We start from the raw sequence: 19,639 nt of genomic DNA on the forward strand, positions 1-19,639 counted from the left end.
GGGCCAGGGCTGGTATCACAGGTAATATATCAGATGTGGCCGGCTTTTAGGGGGTCCCTGGGTCCCAAATGTGCACAAAATCTCCTTTTTGATGTCCCCAAATACCCACCCCCACGTGGTACCTCACAATGACAACAGACAACCAGGTCTCGGGGGTAGCCGTTGCTCTTTTACTAGCAGGACAAGGTAATACAAATGTACATATGGAGTAATTCTTCACATACAATACTGTGATCTTTGTAGGAGTGTCCAGTCAAGCAGGTGATGGAGCTTGGAGCAGGAATGCTTTGGATAGTTTAATTAGTAGTTGCTTTGGTAGTTAAACTTGTATATACTTGTAAAGATGGCCTGTATCCAGGGGATTAGTCCTCAACAAACTGAGTGCACGTATGTAGGAGAGGAAATAGAGTTGTCGACAGCGGGAGACCCTCAAATTCTGTCAGACTAGCTATGGTTTTCTTAAATATAGATTTGTCCCAAAGACTTACTTGAATAGAGAGATACGTGTAGAGGTCCCAGATGAGATGGATAACCAGGTCCGTAAATTTTAGTGCTTGTAGGCTTGGAGCTTCAGAGGAACGTTTGCTATCAGCATAAAAAGGTGTCAGTGTACAATCAATATGTGCATCAGTCCGTTTTTAGTCTCAAACTGAATTCAAACGGACGGATGGCATACTGATGTGTGAACTAAACATAAGGTAGAGGCCCTTCAGCTGAGCTACCAGCAGAGATTGAGGCCCTTGAGGTGACTTCAGCCTCTTACCAGCATAACTTTAGGCCCTTTAAATTAGTTCAGCCTTGCACCAGCTGAGTGTTAGGCCCTTTAAGTGAGTTGCGCCTTGCACCAGCAGAGTTTTTTGCCCTTTGGGTGAGTTGAGCCTTTAACCAGCAGAGATTTGTTGGCCATTGAGGTGAGTTGAGCCTTTAAACAGCAGAGTTTTTGGCCCTTTGGGTGAGTTGAGCCTTGCACCAGCAGTGTTTTTGGCCCTTGGGGTGAACTGTGCCTTGTAGCAGCAGAGTTTTACTTTTTGGCCCTTTGGGTGGATTGAGCCGCTTACCAGCATATTTTTTGGCCCTTTGGGTGAGTTGAGCCTCTAACCAGCATAGTTTTTGGCCCTTTAGGTGAGTTGAGCCTCTAACCAGCTTAGTTTTTGCCCCTTTGGGTGGATTGAGCCTCTAACTACTGTGTTTCTCAGAAAATAAGACAGTGTCTTATATTAAATTATTGCCCTAACTATAGGACCTGTCTTATTTTCGGGGGACGTCTTATTACAACTGGCAGTTATGCCGGCACTTCCTTAGCGGAGCAATCAGCATAACTGCCGGTTGTAGGTAGTGTACTTACCTTTCCCATCTTCCTAGCAGCACTGGTACTGCTGTTCGTCCCGGCAGTGGTGGGTGGGGCTTAGCGAGGCTTTGTGGGCGGGGCTTAGTGATCCCCACTTCACTGACACAGCTGTCTCTTCTATATGCCGGCTGCTGCCTCTGGGATGAGCTGGGAGAGCTCATCCTACAGCAGCAGGGACAGTGGACACAACAGCAGAGGCAGCAGCTGGCTTTGCTGTGCACACGATTTTTGGGCATGCCTTATTTTCGGGGGGTGCCTTATATTAGGCAATTCAACAAAAGCCCCCCCCCTGCCCCGCATGCCTTACTTTCGGGGGTGTCCTACTTTCGGGGAAACATGGCAGCATAGTTTTTGGCCCTTTGGGTGGATTGAGCCTCTAACCAGCAGCATGTTAGGCCCTTTGGATGAGTTGAGCCTTTAACCAGCAGAGATTTGTTGGCCCTTTGGGTGAACTGAGTCTTGTAGCAGCAGAGTTTTAGTTTTTGGCCCTTTGTGTGAACTGAGCCTTGTAGCAGCAGAGTTTTAGTTTTTAGCCCTTTGGGTGAGTTGAGCCTTTAACCAGCAGAGATTTGTTGGCCCTTGAGGTGAATTGAGCCTTTAAACAGCAGAGATTTTGGCCCTTTGGGTGAATTGAGCCTTTAAACAGCAGAGTTTTAGTTTTTGGCTCTTGGGATGAATTGAGCCTTTTAGGAGCATAATATTATGCTTTATGGATGACTAGAGCCTTGTCGGAGCATAATATTAGGCCCTTGAGGTGAGCCTTAATAGGGTGATTTTAAATTTTGTTTTTCAACTTATTTTTTCTTATGGTAGAGTTGGAAGGGACCTCAAGGGCCATCGGGTCCAACCCCCTGCAACTGTGATGGTGGAGAAGGAGAAGGAGGAGGAGGAGGAACTGAAGAGCTGGAGCACACACATGCAACTTCATGTTGGGGTGCTTGACACTGGTGGACATGCAAATGATGGGTCAATCCAGTGGCAGTTCATTTTGATCAGCGTTAGCCGGTCAGCAATGTCAGCTGACAGACGGCTGCGCTTATCAGTGATGATGCCCCCAGCTGCGTTGAAGACCCTTTCTGATAGAAAGGTGGCGGCAGGGCATGACAGCACCTCCAAGGCGTATAGCGCGAGTTCCAGCCACAAGTCCAACTTTGACAGCCAATAAGTGTAGGGTGCAGAGGGATCGGAGAGGACAGGGCTGTGGTCGGCCAGGTATTCCCGCAACATGCGCCTATACTTGTCCCTCCTGGTGACACTAGGCCCCTCAGTAGTGGTAGTTTGGCGAGGGGGTGCCATTAAGGTGTCCCAGACCTTGGAGAGTGTGCCCCTGCTGGCTTTAGACCAGATGGCAGTTGTTAGCATCTTGGAGGAACTGTCCTCTCTGTCGCCAACGAGAGTTGATGGAAACATTTCCATCATATTTTGCACAAGTTTCTTATGGCAATCATGAATGCGATTGGCCCTCCCCTCTACCGGAATGAAAGACAATATATTATTTTCGAGGATTGCAAAAACCCAGTATTGGTTGCTCTCCAGGATTTTGACAATGTGCTTGTCACTGGAAAAGCAACCCAACATGATGTCAGCCATGTGTGCCAGAGTGTTAGTTGGCATGACTTCACTGCCGCCACCGGAAGGGTCACTGTCTATTTCCTCCTCCCCTTCACCCCACCCGCGCTGCAGCAATGGGACGCACTGAACTTCCCCGCTAGCCTCATGTGTGACAATGATCTCATCTGCCACTTCATCCTCCTCCTCCTCTTCCTCCGTCATTACAGGCTGAAAAGCTGGCAGGAGTGTGCACTGACTATCCTGCTGGGATGCGTCTGCTCCTATCCCAGACTCCACAGCGTGCAATGCATTATCCCTGATGGCAATGAGGGAGTCTCACATCACACACATGAGCAGGATGGTTATGCTCACTAGTGCGTCGTCGCAGCTGACCGTCTTGGTGGACTCCTCAAAGACGCGTAGTATCTCACACAAGTCTGCCATCCATGGTTGCTAGGAAGAGGCGCATGATGGTGTAGGAGAAGGAGCGGAGGCAGGAAAAGAGGAGAATGAGGGTGAAGTCCCCAAAGTGACAGAGGCAGATGTGGAGGTGTCCTGGCTAGTGGTCTAGACTGCAGCAACAGCACTGGACACAGTGGAAGAGGCAATGGCGGCAACGCCGTACAACGATTGTCTTGCATTTGCTCTCTCCCTCTAAGCCCAGTGCTTGCACTGCACTAAAATTGAGGTCCGCGCATTCATTAAAAAATCTCCACACCATGGAGGAACATGGCCTGGATGGGGGAGTTTTTCTCAAGTGGCTAGGACAGGGAACATCTTGGGCATTGCTGGGTCTGGCCTGGCTTCGGTGAAGCAGCTGTCCTCTGCCTCTGGACATGCCTCTGCCTGTAGCCACCTTTTTTTGGTGCTGCGCTTGCCTCCAGATCTATGCTGCTTTCCCCGCTAGGCATCACCCCTACCCAGGTCGGGTCAGTCGCCTCGTCGTCCACTACCTCCTCTTCCAATTCCTCAATCTGCTCTACCTCCTGCACACCGCACATGACAACAGCCTGCCTTGATGGCAACTGTGTCTCGTCATCATCAGTGATGACGGGTTGCGGGGCCACAACCAAAAAATCGTGAGTTCACAAACTGATGGATTGTATACAAATTAATTTTTTTTTGTATACAGAGAGTAATATATTGGCCGCATATACTTCCGTTTATACCGGATGACAGTATACAGGAATGAGTAAGTGAGTGAGTTGACAAACTGATGGATTGTATACCAATTTATTTATTTTTTTTATAAAGAGGGTAGATATAGTGGGCCTATATACTGCCGTATATACAGTGACAGTATAGAGGAGTGAGTGAGTGAGTGAGTGAGTGAGTGAGTGAGTGAGTTGACAAACTGATGGATTGTATACAAATTTATGTTTTTTTGTATACACAGATGGTAGATATATTGGCCATATATACTGCCGTATACACCGAATGACAGTATACAGTTTTCTTATCAGCTCTATGGGACAGGTATATAGAACATACCAGTGGTGGAGAATTTGAGCCCTAAAAAGGGCTTTTGTGAAATTTCAGGAGCTAAGTGTATATACTAGTGGTGTATATACACTGGTGAAGCAGTTTAGCTTTGAAAAGAGCTGTTGGTTTTAATTTTTCCTGCCTATCCAAACCTAAATCCTCTCTCGTCCTCAACACAACGTCTCTCCCTAACTAACTCCAAACCGCAAATGACACGAATATGGTTGACACTATTCTTATAAATCGGAGGTCACCTAATTTTACCAGCCAATGACTTTTTCCCATTTTTTTTTTCGATGCCTACGTTTTCCTGCTTCCTGTCCCACCTTCCCTGCACAGTTATTGGTGCAAAAAAAGCGCCAGGTAAGGTGGGAGGGGATTGGAATTTTCACTGCATTTACCGCGTGGTATTTGATTGGAATCGAATATCTCGAATAGCCTGATATTCGATTGAATACCTACTCGAACGAACAGTATTCACTTATCTCTAATAGCCAGCTTCAGCACAAAAAAGTGCTGCAAGAAAACCACGGTAGCAATGCATCATGTTTTTTCCCATAGTGCTTTTCACAGAAGGTCCGCAGACGTTTCCCCTGTGAACTTTCTGCTTCCATTATACCAGCGCCGCACCTCCCATGAGACGACCTGAAACAACCGCTTCAGGCGGCGCTATGCCAGGGCCCCAGGGAGGGCGGCATTTTTGCTTACCTAAGCCAGTCCAGGACAAGCTGTTCTGGACTGGCTTAGCACCGAGCGGTGGATTGGGGAGGCCACTGGAGCAGCGCTGCTCCAGCAGCCTCACCTCACACTCAGGCAGAGAGCAGGTCCTCTCCGTGCCTGCTCTCTGCCTGCGAACGCCGCTAAGCCCCGCCCCCTTCGGGGGGAGGGGGCGGCTTTCTGTCGTTCGCCTCGGGCGGCGAAAGGGGCAGGTTCACCCCTGCATTATTCCTATAGGAAAACCAGCGTTTCCACATGGACATGCTGCAATTTCCAAATCCATAACAGTTTTGGAAACAGCAGCATGTCTTATATGTATTTTTCCACAGCGTGTGAATGGGATCCGCTAGAATCCCATCCACTATACAAGGACTGTAAAACATGTTTTTTCCCACTGTGTTAATGCTATGTGGGACCCTGGCCTGAATGAGATTGAATCCCTGCTCATCAGCACACAGCGTATTACATATCAATACCTGGGCGTGGTGGAGTATAAATGTTATATCTGTCCAGATTGTGGTTTAGGGGACCTCACACTCATTGGGGTTGTTCATCCCATTTTTATTCTTACATTATACATTTTTTATGCCTTTTTTGGCATTTTTATAAATTAATAAAGGTGATATATTATTTATCATTTTTTTCTTCTTCGTCACAGTTTTTTTTCCATCTATTCCCTCCATCCCCTTTAAATGTAGACTAAAACAAGAGCATATACATTTCTAGTATAATGCTAGAGAATATCAAATTGTGACATTTGAAAATACAAGTTGTCCAGCAAAAAAAAAAAAAAAAAAAGTTATGTCTCTTTGGTGGTAGTGAAGAAAACCCGCCGTGTCCATAAGGGGTTAAACATACTTAATTCCCTTTGTCACAGCCAAAATGGAAGAGATGCAAATAAAATGCAATAATGATTATGTTTTTTCTCTAAATAAACACAAGGCGGCATGCAAGAGCAGCTCCTATATTATATAACCTTCCTAACGCTACTGATATGAGAGAGATAAAGATTATTTAAAAAAAAAAAACCTCACACACTTAAAACAAAGCCAAAATGCAGGGTAACATGCCTACACCTAAGTAACCACAAGAGGGCGATGAAGAGTGCTATCAAGTTCAAGTTTACATAACTGAGTTTACAAGTCCTTCTACATAATATAATCTGTCTCTATGGTTATTTTGACACACCCTGACTATAGAGTGAAACAAGGTAGAGTATGAGTTCACAAAATGTGTCTGCAGTTTTTCAGACTGTCGGCCATTTTACCGTGTTCAACTTCGTATTAACAAACATGTGGTAGCACTTGTTCGGCGATCCTCTAGTGCAGACGGATGTGTGTCTTTGTGCCGCAGCTCTTGTGATGACAACCTGCAGCTGCTATAATATGAGGGAATGAGCAGCTCTCCCATTCAGGTTTAGGACGTGACTGTGCTGCTCTGGTTGTAGCTATGAGGGTTCTTATCGGTGAGCTGATAGCAATGCAGGGGCTGTTAGTTAGTATGGTTAATATGAGCCTTGGCCAGCTTTATTTGTATGTTACATAACTCATGTACTAACATTGACAATAACTTTATTGATAGATTTTTCGATGTTTGCTACAGATGTAAAGTAGTCAGGACCTCTAGTAATATGTGTATTACTTATTAGAGGAGTTGTCAGGCTGTGTATGTCACTTTAATACTTGCAGCCTGTGAATGGCTGTGCTGGATACCTTGGGAGGGCTGCATATTCCCCCACAGATCTGCACTGCTGTCCCTATGACTGTTGTCTTACCAGCCCAACCTCTTTTAAAAGACTGAGTTACCAGCAATCCTTATGGTAGAAATTCTAAGCCACAAAGACATCAGGTGATGGTTCTCAATGAAGTTCACCTAAGGATGCCGTATGGCTGCACGTGGAGTCCCCTGTGGCTCTGTATTTGGGAGCTACAGGCACGTTATGTGCTGCCGTATGGTGTAAGGTCTACAACTGTGCTTGTAACTATATGACAACCATATCTGAGTACGACATTTGGGTTTACCCTTTAAAGGCTACCGATCACCAGGTTTGGGGGAGGGGCGGCGGCACTAAACCACCAGCATATTTTTATTCAGGTGGGGTTCTTGGTCCTAAACCTGGAAATACTGGTAGCTAAATCTTACTTTTCAGCAAATGTTAGACATTGTATTTTTTTTAACTTACTAGAGATGACTTTGGGACTCTTGAGGACTTTTCACACAAGCCCACCCATATCTAGATTTGTAGACAGTTGAAAGTTTAACATTTGCAAATGTAAATAATTAAAAAAAACTGTGCAGAGTTTTGTTAAAGCCCCACGTTACAGAAACATTGCTGTGTTTTACAGTACCTGTAAAGTGGATGATATTCTGCCTAATCTGGTGGGGTTTTGGGGGGGATTTCTTTGTTTTTGTTTGCAGGTTGTTGTTTTTGTTTTTTTTTCAAACTCCGGTGTGTCTACAGAAGGAATGGCAAATATAAAGAAACCACATATACTCCTGACTTTGGTCCAGTCCACTCCACAGCAAGAAATCAGCTTTTGCATAACTTGGGTGGGCCTTGGCCTCAAAGCTTTTCTCTAGCCATATTAAAAGTGACAGTTTTTGGCTTGACCAGTTTCCAATAGATATGACAATGAATGTGGGAACTTTATATGGCTTGGTTCTTGTCATAAACGGATGTGATTTCCTTATTGTGGCCGGATAATCAGGCAGTTTCACATGTATGTATGAGAAGCTTTTCTGGCTACAGAAAGGAAACCATGGCTGGGTTTCAGACTGTAGAAACTTCATGCATTCATGGCTGTATCTATTTTCAACTGAGCAAGACAACAGACTTGCAATGAAGACTAAGGCTTTGTTCATAACACATTTTACCATCTCTGTGGGGGCTTACTCATGTCTGACAACAAGAATAGTCCTGTATGCACTGCTGTTCTTGTTGTATTCTAATGGCTCCTATTATAAGCTAATGGAGTTGGTCACTCTTTAGATCTGCTATGACAGGTCCAGCACCATGTCATGACGATAGGAACATAGCCTAAGAGAGCCCATCTGACTAAGAGGAAAGTTCAGTCAGTGATGGCTATTAATAGTCTGCTAGTCCCACATCTAGGGCAGTTACTTCATCAGTAAGGGCTAGTTCACACGTGAGTATAAGGGGAGGTTTTTTGACAGCGGATTTCGCGTCCAAAACCTCCCCTTATAATGGTGGTCTATGGAGACCGCCGGGCTTCTTTTCTCCTCTAGCGGCGGGCTGCTGCTAGCGGAGAAAAGAAGCGACATGCTCTTTCTTCAGGCGGAAGCCGCGCGGCTTCCGCCCGGCTGCAGCGCCCTCCATGTTGGCTCATTCATTTGAGCCGACAGCGGAGGTGAAAGCCGCGAATGAGATGGTCGCGGCGGGCGGGTTTTGACAAGAGAGAGACGCGGCTCGCCGCGTCTCTCTCTGTGTCAAAACCCGCGCGGGCAGTTCACGTGTGAACTAGCCCTAAATCATACCCACAGAGTATGAACGACAATGCCTGCGTTTCAGAGGGCCCTTCCTATTGCAGTAACTGCATATGAAATCTCTACACTGGGGGTTGATCTCATGGGCTGGACCCTTGTGGTGCAGGCAGAAGTTGTGATGTGGTTGCTGAACTGCACCCGTGGATGTGATTTTAATGGTTAAGCAACTGCCCTGGCTGTGTGACCAGCAAGATGAAGTGCTGACTCCCTGTGACTACGTAAGGTAAATTTGCATAAACTGGAGCTTTAAAAACCTTACAAATTATTATTTGGGAGGCAGAAAAAGTTTTTAAAGAAAAGTTTCCAGGTCCATACAGTGTGCTGGAACAAAAAATAAAAAGCGAGACCAAGTATCATGTAAAGAAAGGCGTAAAAAAAAGCTTTCTAATGCCTGAAGTTTTCAGCTTGCAAAAAAAATAGTGTGAACATGCCCTAATGCAATGTAAAGTATCTGCAAACAGAATTCTTAGCAAAGGTTTATTTTTCTAACCATTACCGAAAATGTTATGGTGCTGCCTCTGCCCTGCTGAATGACTTGTTGGTACAATTTACTCTTTATCTTTCTAGGAGGAGGCAGTGGGTTTCTTGGTCAGTCGTTGTCACGGTTGCTGAAAAGAAGAGGTCATCAAGTCACGATAATTTCCCGCCAACCAGGGCAGCAGCAAATCACATGGGTAAGGAAAATGGTGCTTCAAATGTGGAATTTACCACAACAGGTATGGCGGCATTCACATCATGTTTTCTACATTTGTTTAGAAGGTCCTTTAACAGACCTGCTAAAAATGGAAGTTTTTACATGTATGTGAAACTGCTACCTTTGTAATACAACATGTGATGGAGCATGCCACAATCTTCTAATTTCTCATAGCTTAGCTTTAGCTTATCTATGTAAGAATAACTTCAGCACCTGATGTAAAAATGTAGAAGCCACAGCTGATCGGCAGGGGTGTAAAGTCAGGCTGCCTGACAGTCTGTTAAGGATAGGTCATTAATTAAATTAACATTGATAACCTCTTTAACATGATTGTCTTATGAAGAGGTAAGTGACTACCTCAGTGGAAGGGAAAGCTTTGCTTTCATCACATCCTGGTGATAAAGGGGTTATGGTACATCTATCATGGCTAGAGGAGAGAAGCTGTCTTCATTATTAGTCCGTACAAAGATATGGGCTCTGTTCTGACTACTAAGGAAGTTAACAGGGTTGTAGTGCCTGCTATGAGTGTGGGTCACAGTTTTTATTACTAGAAGGTGCACAACTTTGACTACCATTAAAGAACTTTGTTCTGACTTTTTTTTTTTTGGGGGGGGGGGACCTCACAAGAAAAGGTTTAATGATGAGCAATTGCTTCTGATTTTCCATCATGGCACTGTAAAAAAAACAAAAAAACAACGCAGACTAGTCCGTGGTTTGATCCCCCACAGCTAGTGACTGAGGCTGCAGATTACCATTCACTCCCTGTTGAGAAATGTTATAGAGCCTTCATTAACAAATTATTTTATGGCCTATTCTATTGCAGTTGTCAAACGCTATTGTGAGAAAACCAAACCATTGAATCTGTGTTCCAGTCTTTGTAGCCCCTCCGTTGGTATAAATTTCTCACAACGTTTATGCCAGATTTCTGGTATAAATTATTTTAAATCTGACCCACCATATTGATGCCTTTTCCACAACCCTTCTTGCAGAACTGGCAAGGTCAGCATGAAGGCAAAATATTATCAATTTATTGCACAAAAATAGCAACTGCTTATGTTTTGGGCACAAGGCATAATAAATATATCCCATTGTGTATACTTTTGTTTTAAAGTTTGTGTTTGTTTTTGTAGTTAGTTCACTAATTTGTATGGTAACCACAACTGGCAACACAGGCTGCAGGTAATTCATTAAGCAGGATGGGAATTCAGTGCAGGCAGCCACTAATTAGTAAGTGTGATGAATCGGACCCCAATCATCATTCTCAGCTATATTTATAACTACCTATGTATTTTATTGTGTTGACTGTTCCTCAACTGTATATCTTGGAGAATAACTTATATGGTCTGTAATTGCCATTTTTAAGTCACCATCCTGCTAAGGAATCTTGTTATCTCAGTAGGATGTGAAGGCTAGTGACCCAAATGGGTGAATCTGATTATCTGTGGCCAGTTGCCAAGATCAAAAGCCATTGTCTCACCCTAGGCATGGCATTAACATATCTGTGCTAACTTCCTTGATTCTTAGCAGGGGGCCATCCTGGCTCTGAAAGTTCTAACACATGTGAGCAGACTCTGCGGAGTCGGGTTGAGGTGGTAGAGAACTTCATACAGTTATGGTTTTATGATGATATTGCGCCAGGGAAAGATGCTACCATTATGACAATTAGATCTTCTGGTGCGTAGTAGTGAAACGCACGTTTTTAACCCAAAAACTTTAAGCCTACGGGCCCGGGAAGAGCCCAGGCCCAGTTCTCGTTATTCAAAGGGTATTGAGTTATCATGTTTGGTGTCAATATGCTGGGAAACTTGCGGTGAGCAAAGACATGACACGTGTTTGACCGTATATTCATGTGATAAGGAATTATGACCATTTATAGTTATTTGATTGCCAAGCTAGAGGGTGGTCCGAAAGCCCTGATGATGTCATTTCAGGGTGGAGCCCAGGGTCAATATAAGAGTGACCTGGGGCGGAGCTTCTTGTTCTTGTTGTTCTCATCTGGACACATGTGAGCAAGTTGGCTCTGTGTGTGGCCCCCTCCCCCCCTTGCTGGGGGGAAGGGCGGGGCAGAAGCGGCCATGTGCTGAGAGACAAAGAATGCCATGCGGCTAAGGGACTTTGAAGGAGAGCCATGTACTACTTTAACGCTAATGGACTTATGGAATTATGAGGACTATGATGTAACTCCTATCTGATCATGGATTTATGGACTTTTTACATCGGTATGAAAACTCTCTTTATTGCTATATGCTATGTGGGGGGGTGGGGTGCTGCGGTGCCCCCACCAGAGTCTTTAATGGACTGTATCTTCTGCCTTGTGGGTACCATGCGTTGGCTGCGGAATCGCTGGGTGCCTAAGGACTGTTTCTGTTTCTAATCTCTTAATCTCTGTAATCTGTTTTATCTCACTGCACTGTAACATACCTTCTCTGTAACCGTATAAGCTTGTGACCGCCAGGGTATATCTTTATATGTATTTCTGGCTGACCTAGTATCGACCATCTTGGGTTAATAAAATGTTAAAACTTTAGAAGGCTCTTCTTGTATTATCCTATGAGGCCCGGTCCTCTCTCTGGGTTTGTGGGAGAGGACGGTATAGTTAAAAAGGACGATCGCGGGTTCCGCCTGCGGCGAAGGCCGGGTGGGCCAGCGGCTGCGGTCGGGTGGCTGAGGTGCGGGCCGTGTCCTCGCGCCTTGTGGGGCCGGACGCCGGGGCGGAAAAGGGGCAATACGTCACAGTAAGTCTTTGGTGTGCGCCTTGTGATCCAGACATCCTGACTCCATCTTCCAGTCTGCAAGCCAGCCAGGCCAAGACTGTCTTTGAAACAAAGAAAAATACCGATGTATCTAAAAAAAAAATTTATTTTATACCATTGGGAAACCCTAACGTGTTAAGTAATGTCAACCCTGCAAGTGGAACATTAATAGGTGACCTAAACTATGTATTTGGGGAATGGGAGTGTAATTCAATCTGCATGTTTGGTACACCTGGACTTGTAACAGTTCTTTTTAAAAATGGGTGAATTTGAACTTTTTGTCAGAAACTGGAGATACAGGCTGTCTGTAGATTTACCAAACTACTTCCTGCAGTGCTCCTGGCCAGACTTGGAAAAGGTTTTTCTTTTAAAAAAAAAAAAAACCTCACCGCAGACAGGTACAAAATGCTCACTTTTCAAACCCATTCACTTGAATGGGTTTGAAAACTGACTGCCAGGTTTCCGTCCCCTGTCCAGTTTCTCAGGGCAGAAGACGGAAACCCAGCAGGATTGCATAAAGCAAACACGGGTGCAGATGTGAACCAGCCTAAAGACTTATACACAAAACTAAACAGAAAATCTTTGTGTGTGTGTATAAAAAAAAAAGTGCAATAAGTGTTCATTTCTCTACCTACTGTAGTGCCAATGTATTCTACTGGGATTTAGACATTTGCGGTTTCCAGTTGGGCTCGCAATCTAGATTTATCTGTATGTCTTTGGTGCATGATAGATCCCACACAGGCAGGGAGACCATGCAGCTCCAAAGAGATGTTGTACTTGATCGGATCCGAACTCGGTGCTGCAAGGAAACAAACTTAGTTCACACACTGCTGCCCAATTATAAACTTTTCTTATTTTGCTTTGATAGGCCGACCTTTCCAAGAAGGGTTTACCTCAATGTGATGCAGTTGTAAACCTTGCAGGAGAGAATGTACTTAACCCACTGAGAAGGTGAGACAAAATACTACTCAATTTCTAATGTAAATGTGCTAAATTTTTAATGACTCATTTTCTGTAGTTTATACATGAACAGTGACTATAGTACAGCCATATAAAGCTGGATTACATAATTAAACTCCTACTTTTTGGGAAGACTTCCAGGGGCTCTTGATTAATCGGTGGTGGTATGCTGTGCAGCACTGTGCTACAGTCCTGATATGGCTGCTGATAAAGATCAGTAGCAGAGCTCTGCACAGCCTTCAGTGGTAGCTCCAGGGGAGGTGAGTAAAAATACCAGTTATACTCTCCTCTCCTTAGTGGCTAGCAATGTCCTGGCATCTTCAGGCCCCAACTGACCTCTGACTGAATCATGAGCCCCAAGGGTCACCACTGAGGCCGGTGTTTTAGCTTCAGCAACCTGGTGGGGTGTGTTTTGACATATACACACTGAGTCGATGCTTCATGGCATCAACACACCCCATGTGACTCCAGGAGTGCGTGATATCAGCAAGAGGCCTGAAGATGACACCAGATGCCCAGAAGAAGTGAGGCGAGTATAATGGTTTATTTATCTCCCCTGGACCTCCACTTATTATACTCTGTGGTCTGAGGAGACCCCAGTATACTTCATTGTAATAAGCCATGGGGAAGGGGAGAACCTCAGATATTCATCATAACAAATCTTGTGGGTTTTGCCCATCTCTACTAAGCAGGCCGTCACTGTATGATCAGTGTGGGATCCCCACCAATTCCATGTATAAAGGGAATGCATCTCTGACTTAGCATTGTCTGTTTTAAGTTTTCCCCTTCTAACTTTCTCCTGCAGTGTCTTTCACGGTCTCCCAGCTGCACAGGTAACTAGTCGGCCCCATTCATTTACTTGGGGTCTTGCTATAGTACCGTAGGTAGTAGATGGCTAGGGTGCTATACTGTGCAGAAAGGAACAATGAGGGGAATACGGTTTTATACCAGCTCTGCTGCCTCTTCATTTTCAGGATGGATAGGGATCTCACAGATGATAAATTAATGGTATATCTTAGCAATAGAAAACCTCTTTAAAAATTGTATGACCCTGTTCTTGAGTTGCAAGGTCCTTATTCCTCATTTATTGGCATTGAAGATAAATGTACTAGTCCTGTCCAATTGGAGAATGGATGTGGGTAGCACAACGGGTCTGTTACAGAATAGGGTCCCAAACATATAAACTATTGGTAATAGACTCTGTAGACGCGTAAATGGTTGCAAAATAACATTTTATTCATTTGCATAAACGGTATGTAGAGTAAGGTGACATTTTGGTCCAAGGAGACCTTCATCAGACAAGTAACAAGAATAGTAACCACTGTAATTGTATACATCACAACAGCTATTGTATGGTAAGTAGAGAGACACGAGTATTGCAATGGTACAGGCGATATGTTCAGCCCCACAGGATATAGATATGGATAATGTAATGATACAAATTGTAAGTGACAGAACAAAATGCAGTGTAGGAATAGATAGAACAGTCTGTGTAATATGCTAAAGAAAAAAAAAATATAATATATATATATATATATATATATATATATATATACTAGTTTGCAAAGGGGCATAATGGCAGTATTATATTAACCTCATATGGCATAATTGCTCACTGAAGAAGAGGACAGAATGCATCATTGTCCAACAAACTGAGTTGAACCCAATTTAGGAGGGGGGGGGGATGTATCCTCAGACTAGAGCGTTGAGGTTTTATTTTTGCCTGGAGCTGGGTTCTGTTGACCTTTACAAGCTAACAGGCAGAAGGACCTCTTGACTTCAGGTAGGCATTTGGACAGCTTTAATGTAGCTGCACTTTAGGGATGCTATAATACTGATGGTAAAATGAGGCCCCATTACAGACCTTCCCCTTACATGAGACATAACAGAAGAAATGTATAAAAAGTTCTTTAGGATTGTCATTAAAATTTGTGTTCAATATATCAAATGGATAACAGGTCTCATGACCAAAGCCATAACGATGTCAACAGAAGGTAACAACTTCCAGAACTGTAAAATCGGTAATGGAAACCAACTAATGTGGGGTAAATGAAGGATGGATGTGAGGGGGCAGTGGCAGAAACCAACCTGGGATCCTAAAGGGCAGGAGATATTAAAGGTATGAAAGCAGAGCGAAAGTTAAGGTTTGTCCAAGAAAAACGGGACAACCCCTTTAAATTTTTAAATGTCGGGGGCAGTGAAGGTGGGAGGGGAATTATGCTCGCCTGTCCGCCGATGCTGTGGTGCCCACCCAATGCAGCCAGGTCCTTCTGCTGAAAGGGCCTCTTCCAGAGTTCCACTGAATGACCTCAGAAGTCAATTCTTGGCCTCTGGGAAAGACCATAGATATCAAGTGACATTGCACTCTATTGGGTTCAGCGGAACTCCAGAAGAGACCCATTCAGCAGGACACAGGAGTATATATAAATTTTTATTTTTTTTTTACCGTGACTGATGTTAAGAGTTGTAATAACTCACTCCTCCAGTGTTTAGTTATTAAATCTTTGTCTTCTGTGCTAGATGGACCAAGCAATTCAGAGAGGAAGTTATTACCAGCAGGATTGAAACTACACGCACTATTGCTCAGGCTATTAGCAAGTCTACAAGCCCTCCACACACTTGGGTGGTAGTCACTGGAGTAGGTAAGCTGACAAGGTAACACTACAAACCTTTTTTTCTTTCCCCCGCCTATAATACTTACACCCTACCTTTCTTTTTGCCCTCTCAAGGATATTATCCTCCAAGCCTTACCCATCAGTATACTGAAGATAGCCCTGGTGGCAATGCAGACTTTCTGTCCTGCCTTGTGAAAGACTGGGAGAAAGCAGCAGAGCTGCCTGGTAATAAGACAAAGTCCCAACTGGTAAAAGTACGACCAGGTGAGTAAAACCATCATGTAGCCATAGCCTTTACTAAAATGAATTAACTTCATTTTACAGAGCTCCATTAGCTTCTTCTTAAGGAGTTTGGTTCATGCATGTGTTTTTTTTTTTTTTTGTTTTTTTTTTTTAGGATACATGCAAGCAGTATATGGCAACCACATTATAGCACATTCTATATATGATTATAGAATTATACTATTTTTATTTTTTTAAATGTAGATTGTGAGCCCCATATAGGATTCACAATGTAAACTTTTTTTTTTTTTTTTTTTCCTTATCAGTATGTCTTTGGAGTATGGGAGGAAATCCATGCAAACATGGGGAGAACATAAAAACTTCTTGCAGATGCTTTGTCCTTGGCAGGATTAGAACCCAGGACTCCAGTGCTGCAAGGATGCAATGTTAACCACTGAGCCACCGTGTTGCCCCCACACTATACTGTTATGGCACTGAGTATACTATACACTCAATACAACGTAATAATACACCACAAAGTAGGAATGATTTATCCAAGAAAAATTGGCTTTTTAAAATTGTGACTTTTCCCTCCCAACATTTGTTACAGTTTATGTGGAAAGTGATTACATTTTGGTTGTCATGAAAGTTTTATGAACGGCGACATTTCTAAATCTTGCAATGATAGAAATGGATAGATCCAGCAATGTTGCATCTAAATCTAAAACTGTCCCATAAAAAAAAAAACCCTGCAAATTGAGGAATTTCCTCCCCTTTGCAGAACTATGACCCAGTCAACATCCAGGTAGTCCTTTCCCATCAAGACCGCTGTATCCAACTGTGCAGCCTGTTCCATTACTTTGTCTCCTCAGTAATATTAAAAGATCTATGTTACATCCCTCGGCAATTGCACCTACAAGGATTCAACATCTTCACAATCCTGCCTCTCATTTGTCTACTTTACAATTTGATTTCATGTCATTAACATACATACACTTCTCCTGTTACTTTTGGCTTGTGAATCCCTAAATATTCCAGCCCATCTGGCCATGTCTCAGCCACACAAACACTTTATTTGGTATTGCTTTAAAATTACTAGTCGGGCAACTGTCTTTTAGTTCTAGCTAGCCTGAAGAAGCAGTTGTATATAGTAGGTAGTGCTCAGAGCCAGGGAGAAGCATGTATAATATTAAACAGCCTTGACTGTTGCTAAAATGTGCCCATACACTTAAATTCAAGCGCTGCAGTGAACCACTTTTTCTGCCATTGACTACTTTGCTTATGCTGCGGAGTTTGAGGAGCATCTGCTTGTGAAATTCTTCTTACAGTAATGTAAATTAATAAATCTCTTCTTTTTACTAGGCGTAGTTTTGGGTCGAAAAGGTGGTGCGTTTCCAAAGATGCTGTTGCCATTCCAGTTGTGTCTTGGGGGTATACTTGGCAATGGAAAGCAGCCATTTCCTTGGATTCATATCGAAGACTTCTGCAGACTTGTATGTTACGCTATTGAACAGGAAGGAAAACTTGGTGGCGTCTTGAATGCAGTGTCACCCTCTGCAGTTAATGATACCAATGCTGACTTTGCAAAGGCACTAAGTGAATCACTTGGACGCCCTGCCTTCTTATTCACTCCAGGCTTTGCTATTAAGTTGTTGTTTGGGAATGACAGAGCTCCAATGCTGCTCCAGGGTCAGCGTGTGGTCCCACAAAGAACCCTGCAAAGTGGATTCTCTTTTCTCTATCCAGACCTTGACTCCACGTTTGCTGCACTCTTGAGCTAGAATCAATCAAAACCTCAAACCTCTATACTCCTCATTGTCTCTGTGCAAATGTCATGTACTTTATCATTGTTAATTAAAGAGAATGTGATGTAGGATTTATTAGTTATTGATAGAATTTATTTTCTGGACACTGGAATAACCAACAAAGCAGTTTAATGAATTGTAGCTGTGAATAAGATGACTTTATCTGAGGCGGCGTTCATATGTGAGGCCCATTAACTATTAGGGGAAGTATTGCTAAAACAGCCTGATTGTTGAGTTATGTCTATGGGAGTTAGAGATGGCATAGCAGTACAATTTCCAGTTGTTCCACAAGTTACAAATATTCCTCCTTAACATGCTTCTTGGCATAATTTCATGGAATTCTGTCACAAATGATACGCTAAACAGATTACATGATATAAAGCATTAAGAAAGTCTATTCAAAGGTGCTTTATATTGCTAAAAATAGGATAAAATATCAGAATGGTTAAGGACCTTAGGTTGTGTTTTTTTTTTTGTTTTTCACAGGTGAATTAATAGTTAAAAACAAAACAATCCAAAAGGAAACCAGGTCTAAAGTGAAGTTCAGATGGGGTTTTTTGGACCGGAACCTGAGGTGGAGGCTGCCTCAGGTTCCGGTTAAAAAAAAAAAAAAACAAAACAAAACGGGCAGCCACTCCACTCCAGGTTAGGCCCAATGAATCGGCCTAGTCGGGAGGAAGTGTCTTCAGGCCGAATCGCAAGGCGGAACAGCGTGAAGAAGCATCTTGCTGCTTTTTTCAGGAGCTGGAACAAGCTGGCTCCCAGAAAAAAAACACCTGACCAGCTCCCATTGATTTCAATGGGAGCTGTCTTTTTGGTCAGGGTTTTGAGGCAAGTACGGCCTCAAAATCCTGACCAAAAATCTCCGTGTGAACTTGCCCTTATAGAGACTTGTCAAATTTTACATGGTAGAGTCCACAAACAATAAGAGTATAATCCACAGATGTGCTTAGTGCTCAGTCCTTTTTACCAAAAATCAATTAACTCATTAACTGCCATGATCCCCAATTGAGGATCGGGTACTTTAACCCACCTACGAACACCATCTGTCCCTGAGAAATAGAAACAGGACATTTACATGCTCCAGCAGAATGTTGCCTGTGATAGGAAACCTAAACTGATAAAGTGCATTCCCTTGCGCACATGAGGTCATAAATGTGTTAGCATTTCCCTCTAGTTATAAATCTGTTAGCTATTAAAAAATGAAACTAAATACAAATAGAGAGGAAACAAGGAAAAGGTTACTTAAACCCTACAAACGAATGGCACAGTAATTTTTCATGTCTTGCTGGTGTGGGGGAAAAATATGAAACACTTGCAGGATGCTCACTATACTGCTTGACTTCTTTCAGGGGTCTTTTTTTCAAAATGGGGTAATTTTTTTGGTAGGGGTGGGTTCCACTATTCTGGGACTCCAGAGGCCCTGCAAATACAACATGGTGCCTGAAACTCTCCAGTAAAATCTTTCCTCCAAAATCCCAATAGCTTCTGGACACTGCAGTGTGCCCATACATTGGTTTACATCCACATGTGGGGTATTTCTGTAGTTTGGAGAAATTGCTTAACAAATTAGGGGGTGCATTTTCTTTTATTCCCTTGTGGAAATGCAAAAATTGGGGTTAGAGCCACATTTTTATAGAATTTTTTTTTATTTTTTCTCCAGCCCAAGGAGCATTTAATACTGTGTGATCAGATCCTTTGTCTGTCCAATACACAACAAGAGACAAGCCGGATTATAACCCATCCGATCTTAACAGTAAAAGACCTAGAATAGCATATTGTAAGTTATCAGAGGCCTATATGAGGCACTGGAATGTTGACTGGAGAATATTTACATCAGTGTTGCAATAATACAAGGGGCACTTGTAGGGGCTAAAGTTTCCAGTCTGGTTTTGAAAATGGGTCAGTGTTGTAATGAATAGGGGCTGTCTTTTTGGCTCAGTTCGATTTGCCAAGCCCACTTCTCCATCATGGCTGATACACAGAGT

The 19,639-nt window shown here is 43.4% G+C and overlaps 1 protein-coding gene across 1 annotated transcript; it reads left to right on the forward strand.

The window, feature by feature from the left end:
* The first annotated feature begins 6,453 nt into the window (after window positions 1–6,453).
* On the forward strand, window positions 6,454–17,859 carry SDR39U1 (short chain dehydrogenase/reductase family 39U member 1). Its single transcript, XM_075277304.1, has 6 exons — window positions 6,454–6,563; window positions 9,170–9,276; window positions 12,918–13,000; window positions 15,530–15,651; window positions 15,739–15,888; window positions 17,209–17,859. Exons 1-6 carry the CDS (start codon window positions 6,548–6,550, stop codon window positions 17,625–17,627), a joined length of 897 nt encoding a protein of 298 aa, XP_075133405.1. The 5' UTR covers window positions 6,454–6,547; the 3' UTR covers window positions 17,628–17,859.
* The last annotated feature ends 1,780 nt before the right edge of the window (window positions 17,860–19,639 follow it).

This window comes from Leptodactylus fuscus, chromosome 1 (assembly GCF_031893055.1).
Source record: "Leptodactylus fuscus isolate aLepFus1 chromosome 1, aLepFus1.hap2, whole genome shotgun sequence".
NCBI lineage: Eukaryota > Metazoa > Chordata > Amphibia > Anura > Leptodactylidae > Leptodactylus > Leptodactylus fuscus.

Excerpts from the sequence above, each read along its gene's own strand:
- SDR39U1 (XM_075277304.1), top strand. Across the intron at positions 15,652-15,738 it reads GGTGGTAGTCACTGGAGTAG|GATATTATCCTCCAAGCCTT; the intron begins GTAAGCTGACAA and ends TGCCCTCTCAAG. Across the intron at positions 15,889-17,208 it reads ACTGGTAAAAGTACGACCAG|GCGTAGTTTTGGGTCGAAAA; the intron begins GTGAGTAAAACC and ends TCTTTTTACTAG.